We start from the raw sequence: 8823 nt of genomic DNA on the forward strand, positions 1-8823 counted from the left end.
AACCTCCTTCCAAGTTTATCATGAGCTTTTAAATTTGGTTTCCTTAAAGACGAACAAACAATTGGTCCACGGAAGATTTGGCACTTAATACGTCTTTCAATTAAGCACAATACGAGGTTTCATCCGGCCTCGGCCTTAATTTATTTAACTTCCATAAAACTACACGTTTTGGACCCCCTTAGTTTGGTCTCGTGCCTTTTTTTAGCAGTTCGATAACACACTTCAATTGATAGCGTTTTGGGGGCGTTTAAAAGAGAACGCTTCGTCGAATGTTCAACCGTGTTTGGCTAAGAACACAGGGCTTAAATGATACACAGCTTACTTTGTTTAGAAATTAAAAGCTCATTAGCAGAACACTGAATACCGAGCCATGAGGACGTTAGACGAAAAGGGCAATTATCAATACTGCGTAGAGTACTTCGTTATCATCGCCTACACAAGTTATACCATTTTCATCAGATGACGAAAAATTCATTTTAAAATCGTGTTGATGATTATATTAAGTCTGCCGTGAAGACAGCTGTTCACACGTCCCACAGGTGAAGTTTTAGAGCCGCTCCGATCTCAAATAGCAACCACTAAATGTTTACCAAAAGGGGATAGAAACAAGGCATAAACAACTTTAGGCGATCACTGCTTCCTTTCCCCTTGGAGCCGTGGGGATCGCGTTAGGCGTTCGAGGAAATTGCGCGATCTCGCCTCTAGGGCTGGGAAAGCACAGAATTCCCCACAGTTGGTGCGACTCTAAATGGGGAAATCTTGTCGCCCTGTGCCATCTAATTGGATATCCCGTAAGTATCATATGTATACATTGCGCTATTGTCCCGGCAGCACCAGCCAATCAGAAGGCGGAATACTAAAATGGAAGCACTTTTAAGGGCCATTGTATCATATTAGCAAAGTTTATTGAATGGATATTTGATTTTCTTACTTCAGAATAAGCAAAGGACACACATTAAAATGCATTGTTTAATCCCATTACTCTGCATAATCACTTGCGCTTAAATACGACTTTTATTTGCTATGCAACTCAAAGCGTCTTCACTTGCGCGGCGACAACACACCACTAGCGATATTTCTCATGGATGCTACGCGAACTCCCGGTATTCCGTCTTTTTATCAAAGTCCCCTGTACAGCGTTGTGGCCCAGAGGGCGCAGGCCCTACAAGCGGCGTCTGGTTCGCAATACGATCCGTGTTGCGTCCCGAGTTTTCTGTCGTACCACCCCTACGCCTCGCGCTCCCTAGAGATGCCCTACATGTACCGCCATTCCCTCCACCCCTACATCAACTCTAGCGCCTTTCCTTCTTATCAAGGTAAGAATGAGTACACTTGATTTAACCGATTTACCGATAAAACATTTTTTCCCGCACCGCGTGTTATAACGCGTGTGTAAGGGATCGGGTGATAAGATCGGATAAATTTCCTCGGAATGGAAATTTCCGCAGAAAATAATCACATCTCTTACTGATTAATTATCTCTTAGTCTAAAACTAGCCGTTGTTTAATGATCGATTTACCGATTAAACAAGTTTTTTTTTTTTTTTTTTGCACCGCGTGCCAAGACGTTTTGTATTCACACTGATAACTTTAATTCGTGGCATAAAAATGTCCGTCAAAAAATGAAGATTATCACTTCGTATATTGTTAAACCATTTCCCAGTCTAAAATTGGTAAATATTTTCTACACATCGTTTAATTCTCGATATGAGAATTTGCGCAAAAGTGGTGAAGTCATTTTTTTTTTTTTCATGGCTAACCGTTTTATTATTGTAAACACTTTTGAAATCATAAACATTTCGGATAATACTTCTAATGGTTTGACTTATCAGCATCATCACTTGCTTTCTCACGATTTCAATACCGATTTAATTTTTTTAGTATTCTAGCAAGACTATCCCTATGTAGTTTTATTTCCCTTTGGATTTAAAACTCATAAACATTAATAAGAGAACGACTTCAAATGGTCGATTACTTTAACTTAGTTACGGGGGTATCATTAAAGAATTCGGAATGTTCTTTTCATCCTCTCTGCGATCAATACACTACAACTTACTAATGTTAATGTTTAGTTTAAATGATAAAATAAAAAAACCGCGGTTTTCACCCCACTAATTAAGTCATTTTCTTTGGGTGTGATAGCTGCTTCAAAATTTTCTAGGTCTGCAAAGTTGTTAGTTTTATTAGAAATTTTGTGTATAGTTTGAATCAATTTTGCGTGCCATTAAAGACTATTGTTCATTCTTTTTTCCTTCGATAACCATTTTTTTATTTCGGTGTTCCTTTAGTTTTTATTTTAAGAGGGTCTATCCTCCTGACATGTCCTTTCAATTTAGTTGTTTATCTCGTTACTTGGGGTGAGGAATTCACAAGTCGGGCAGTTACAGCTAATAATTGTTGAGACATTCAGGCAAATGAGATTACAATTGAGATTACATGTATTAATTTTCTACCAGCATATATTTATATAATACGAGATACGTGTTACTAGCATGTGTGCTATATTTGATACCTAATTTTCTATATCAAAAACGATAAGTTTTTTAAGTGTAAAACGCCAGTTTGAAACGATTTTTTTATAGCCGGAAACGGAAAATTATTTCATCAAATATAGCGCGATAATTCTGTTACCGTTAAAGTACCTTTTAAGGCCAGATTAAGCAGTAAACATGCAAAATATATTCCTCATTCTATTATTTTATTGCAGGAACATTTCTTTAAATGTGATTTTAGTTAATTCCATTCGAAGGGGCTATCCTTTTTCTCATTTCTTTTTCCTTTATCGCTTTTTCTTATTCAAGGGCTTAACTGATAATCTGTGTACATCGCCTCTTTCTTTTCATATCACATTTGTAGTTTCTCGAACCTCTCTTCAATGAAGACTGAAGGTTCCTTGACCATTCACCCCCGCTTTTATTCTATTATCGTTCTATTTTCTACAAGAAATGATACACTCTGGGCTTCAGATTAAAATCGTCCCATTCGTTGCCCTCACTTCAATGCTAGAACTTTTTGGTAAAATCGTGTCTGTATCTTCTCAACGCCTTCATTTTCCTGGTCATTGCTCTCGATTATTTTTTTAACCCCTTCCGTTATCTTAGTTATGTTCACTCATCTCTGTCATTTTATCCGACAAAAGATTGGCCTTGACTATCACCTGAAAAAACCTCCCCTTTATTTACACATTTATGTCCTTTTCTTTCAAGGCCAAAGTTCCTTATAACAACCCTTTTATTCACACGTATTTGTCCTTTTTCTTCAAGGCCAGAGTTCCTCATAAAACCCTTTTATTCACACGTATTTGTCCTTTTTCTTCAAGGCCAGAGTTCCTCATAACAACCCTTATTTCACACGTATGTCTTTTTTCCTTCAAGGCCAGAGATTCCTTGACAACTTGCCCTCACGCAAGCCCCGTCGTATGAGAGTGAGGACGAACTTCAGTCCCTGGCAACTGGAGGAACTCGAGCGCGCCTTCGAGACTACGCATTACCCTGATGTGTTCATGAGGGAGGCGCTTGCTATGCGCTTGGATCTCACAGAGGCCAGAGTACAGGTAAGAAATGGTGCATTTTGTAAAGTCTGACGTTCGTCGGACATTTTTCTCGCCAGTATATATAGTACAGACTGCTTCACGCAGTTAGTTGGCGCTAAGATGGTACCACGGGTCAACGTCCCCGGTGGTACCTTTAAGTCTGACCATATATAAAAGTTAGTTAAGTGTGTTTAACCTACAACGTTACGTCGTAGACACAGTCCCTAATGTAGAAAACCAGGTTTTAAACATGAAAATTTATTAGTTGACGTGACACGGGTTCGAACTCCCGTATTATTGGGGTATAAGACAGGGTGGGTATTGGTGTGAGTTTTATTTTATTTAAGGACTCTTGGTCCTACGACTACTGTGGCCAACACTTGCAAACTATCACAAGAGAACCAAAATATCAGAAGAGAACAACTGAGAATATTGTAGAGCTAGTAAGAACGTTAGTCCTGTGGTACCATCTTCAGTATAACAATATTACTAGCTAACAACCAATCAAATGTTTCCTCTCTGGTATCAATCTTTATTGGAAGAACTTACAAAACTAAAACAGATATAACAACTGAGGAAATGGAAACTGGAAAGCAATATATTGTTAATACTTACAAAAAAGGCTCGTAGAACTTCTGAGAACGCTGGTCTTGTGATATCATTCCTGGTATCACAACTTACACAAAACCACACATAGGAACACTGTTCTATTCCTAGGACCTGTGATACCATTCGCAATGACAGTACTTACATACTAAGATATTCCTTTTTTTTAATTGGACTCTTTCTTTTGGTTTGTTATTTTTATTTATTTTTAATTTGTGTGTGTGGGGAGAATAAAGGTTTTTTTGTACACCAAAACTACAGTCATGATAATGTTATGGTTTCTCTAGTTTCTTCCACATATCCGTCATAACCTATACAATTTAATGTTTTAGATCTTTGGTCTTTCTTCGACCACGTTTCCGTGCGAGTGTTAGTTCTCTGTGTTTTTTTTTTGTTAACACTGCTTCCTACACCAACTCATTTGTCATCTTCTATTTTAACTGTCTCTCTCCCAAATTGCTTTTAAACTCCCAGTTAAAATTAACAATATGAAATAGAACGCAAGTAAAACTTAATTAGTGATCGCTGCGGAGAGCGGAATTAAGGATATAGGGACTCACCGAAGCCTTAATGAGTGCTTTACTTAAAAAAATAGAAACAGGCTTGCGTTTCCCTCAGGAATCGTGAGAGTGAACACGCACTGTAAACTTTCAGTCTCGGACCTATAAAAGGTCGTTTACAATATCATCTAGGGCATTTTCATTGTTACTTTTAAATTATTTTTATTTGAAATGTTTCATATTTTTTTTCTATAGATGATATGTTTTTTTTTTGTCTGACTTTCAGATGTGCGAAAAGCCTTCGAGTATCTTTCTAGTTGATGGTCATTGGACGATTTATACTTAGCTTTTGATACAGTATATCAGAATACTGATCAGAATACTATCTGAGTGTTAAAAGACTTTACTAGTTCAATTCTTTTAAACTGAAATGAAAATGAATTAAGAATGCTGTCGTTACATATGCATTTATTATGTATCTGGTTCATTTTCCTGATATTTTTTCTTTATTATTTCCTTTGTTTTTGCCACGCGCTATTTAGTTTTGTGACAATTGATTTCCTTATCAATACTTGATGCGAAATTATTGTAGACCCATAACAAAATTTTAGTGATAACAAATAAAAGAACAGCTATCGAGCTCATGAGAGCTTAATGCTCATCATGTTCGCAACTGACGAATTTACAAACAATTTTGTTTTGTGTTTGTATCATTGCTTCCCTACAAATTTACTTTTTTAAATCGATAGACGTGCCCTTGAATTTTGAATTTAACGTAGTATTTAAAAAATATTATAAATCATTTAAATACTAAAATACACAAAAAATGTCTGCAAAAAATTGCAATAGCAAGGTTAGGTATTGCATTGTATTGTTTATTTTATTTTATTTTTCAAATTTATTTTGTTTCGTTTTATTTTAGACATTTGGATTAAAATTTATATTTCTTTTCAGGTTTGGTTCCAAAACCGGCGAGCAAAGTGGCGCAAACGGGAGAAAAGCAAAGGCGACGACGACGAAAACGTGGACGAGAACGAACCAAAAGATGAGGAAACAGCAAACCAAACCCCGACTCTCAAAGACAACGACGAAAAATCTTATTACAAAGTTGATATCCCCAGTTCTGAACAAAGAATCACAGTGGAAGAAAGATCCGATGATTCTTCAAGAGGACATCTAGGTTCTCCTAAGGAAAGCAACGAGTTTGGAATCCCTAGTTATGCGCAATTGGGAAGAACCGCGTACTCGTTGGAGTCGAAGTACAAACATTCAGAGTTTCTTGAGACTCGACGCACATCAAGTATAGCCGTACTTAGACAAAAAGCAAAGGAGCACGAGGAATGTATCCTAAGTAGCAAAATCCTCTAAAAAGACATTTATTTTTTATTGTTTCTTTTGTTAAAAAAATTGCGAGGCTCCATTGAACAAACTTTTGGTTCTTTATGTAGATAAAAATAGGTTGGCTGCTAATGTCAACCGTTTTTAGAAATAGTTCGATTTTTCATTTTCCTAGAAATATACTTCAAATTTGTACATATAAACAAGGTATAAATGTAAATAAATCCAGCCTTTGAAATCTGGATTGAGGCAATCGGAATTTTATCTTGACTTATACAACTAGCATAAAAGAAGCGTTGATGGAATTAAACGTTGTTTTAATGCGTGTCAATTCTTCTTACCTTCTGAATCTGAACCACAACCTCTTATAATAATAATAATCTCAGAATCCTTTAAAGATCTTTCACTCATATTATGAGGAAGAGACACTAAAGAAATCGCATGACTTTCTTACTTATACAAAACGCTTTAAATCAGTCTTGACATACTTTTCGTCTATAAGAATAAATCTATTTCTTTTTCAAGAAATACACTGAAGCTTATCATTTCAACCTTGCGTCGATATATTTTCCGTGATCCCTCCACGCCTACACAGACCAACTAGATATTCTAAGTTTTCTGTAGTTTTTTTCCATGAGCTCTACAAGCTCACTGCGAGGCATCAGTGCAAAACTACACTCCCCTTATCAGTAAACTCCTCTCCCATATTCCTCTTTTTAAAATGGATCAATTTGGGAAGTCATTGGGCTCGCCTGGGCCGTTTCATCAAAATATAAATGCAAACATCATAAGAGAAGATATCAGGGGGACGATTTTTCTTCCTTTATGATGTGGACAGTTCACACTAAACTATTACGGGATTTTGTAGGAGATCTGAGCGGAAGAATTTCGTAGACGAAATTCACCCCCGCTCACCTCTCCCTCCATTTAACGCTAAGATAGAACGAATGTCTAATGAATAGGATTATCAAGTGTTTTTTTTTTTCGTAGCAATTCGCTTGATAAAATTCTAATTTTTTTAAGCTTATGCGTTTTAAGTATAAAATGAAAAATAACAAAAATGCTACAAAACTGAACATTTTTGGCACTTTATGATTTGTAATAACGTTCTGGAGAAATCTTCAGGGCGTTTGCAAATATTGGATGCCACAATTTGATCAAATTTCACCAAATTTATAATGTTAATTGCCGATTACTACAACATAGTTAATATGATAACACTTTATAAAACAAGATGCTGAATAAAAATGTTTTTGCGTTCCAAGTTGTTTATCGAAATATAAACCTTATTTCCGCCGTAAAATTTCTAAGGCATTCCTATTTTATGTTGGCGAAGGATAAATTAATCTAATTCGTTAGTAAATGCCAATAATTTGTTTTAATAGGTATGAGAATAGTGCATATGCCTCCTCAATTTTACTCCTATTTTTGTCGCCTTTTCACTCTAGTGCTAGCTACCGCAACTAAACGGTTCTCATACGGGGCAAGCTGTTATCAATAACTAAACTCTATATCACATTAAATAGAATTACCACTTTCTTAATAAAAGGTACAAACGATCATTCAATTCACATAATTTGTACTTCTGCAGAAAAACGAAAGCACCTCGAAATATTTTCAAATATCCTTCAAAATATCCAAATTCTTTTCTTTCGCTAATGTATGCTTTATCTATTATGTTTACTTAAAAGTCTACAAAAACGTAATTAGAGTGTAGCACTTTGTATTATTTTGACTCAAAATTTCCATTGCTCATTTCCCGCCAAAAGGGATACTTTGTTGCATACGGCATTAGCTACGCTATTATTTTCTTTTCTTTCAGAAGGAGTCATCGCTTTAAGCTCATAATTTTCCAGCCCATAGAATTCAAAATCTGCTTTTAATAACAGCGGTAATCTCAAAACGCGTTGTTCACCTGTTATCACAAAACTCTAAGCAAAAATGTCAATTTTTTTATTGAAGGCAAGAGTATAATTGGGGGAGATTTGCTAATCGATATTTAGTTACCCATAACGCATAGACAAGTCAACACCGATGAATTTTTTTGACACTCACTGTTTGCATTGTGATTAGCTATTAAATTTCCTCCCTTTTGTAGTTTTAATCAAATCGTGGAGATGTATGAACAGCCTGTTGGCTATGTTTTCAGTTAGTTTTGAGGGGGTGAATTTCAATATTTTGTGCAAACATATCGTTTGTGAGATTAAAGTCTTGAATGTCCAATTTTAATCCACTGTTTAAAACCTATTGTGTTGACTATTAGTGAAGTTTTTGTATCTTTGTCTTTCGATCAACTTGACCGATAATTAAACCCCTTTTTGTTATTTTCTTCATTGATGATAATCTAGCTAATATACATGCACAAATTTCTTGATTCTGATTGGCTGAGAGCAGTGCAACTTTTATGTGTAACGCCAGCGCAAAAGGTTGGATAAGAAACGAGAGTAAGCCAACTCAATATTTATGTTGAAAAAGTATCTAAAATTTATCACTTTCAACGGACACAATTCAATTTTAACCCGTAACAAAAGATTTTCTATTCTCTTGTAATATCTGATGCATTTAACATGTGAGTCGGAGAAGAGAAGTTAACCAACAAAATTACAGAAAAAAATAAGAAAGGGATGTAGACAAAAATAGGATGAGAAAAACGAGGATCACCTTATGGAAAGGAATACCTAATGGTACTATAGTAGGCAAGCAACTAATTTCGCGAAAAGGGGTAGGCATATTTCGCGAGATTTGATTTTGCGATTTGCTTTTTTTTTCTCGAGAATCTTATTGAACACAATCAAATGAGACTGTAGAGAACGCACCATTCTGTGATTGACTATATTTTCAAGTATA

The 8823-nt window shown here is 35.7% G+C and overlaps 1 protein-coding gene across 1 annotated transcript; it reads left to right on the forward strand.

Annotated features, from left to right (window-relative positions):
• The first annotated feature begins 957 nt into the window (after positions 1 to 957).
• Positions 958 to 6301, forward strand: LOC5516868 (ALX homeobox protein 1). Its single transcript, XM_001636859.3, has 3 exons — positions 958 to 1316; positions 3375 to 3553; positions 5593 to 6301. The coding sequence occupies exons 1-3, from the start codon at positions 1082 to 1084 to the stop codon at positions 6004 to 6006; spliced, it is 828 nt and encodes a 275-aa protein (XP_001636909.3). The 5' UTR covers positions 958 to 1081; the 3' UTR covers positions 6007 to 6301.
• The last annotated feature ends 2522 nt before the right edge of the window (positions 6302 to 8823 follow it).

This window comes from Nematostella vectensis, chromosome 12, assembly GCF_932526225.1.
Source record: "Nematostella vectensis chromosome 12, jaNemVect1.1, whole genome shotgun sequence".
In the NCBI taxonomy this organism is placed as follows: domain Eukaryota; kingdom Metazoa; phylum Cnidaria; class Anthozoa; order Actiniaria; family Edwardsiidae; genus Nematostella; species Nematostella vectensis.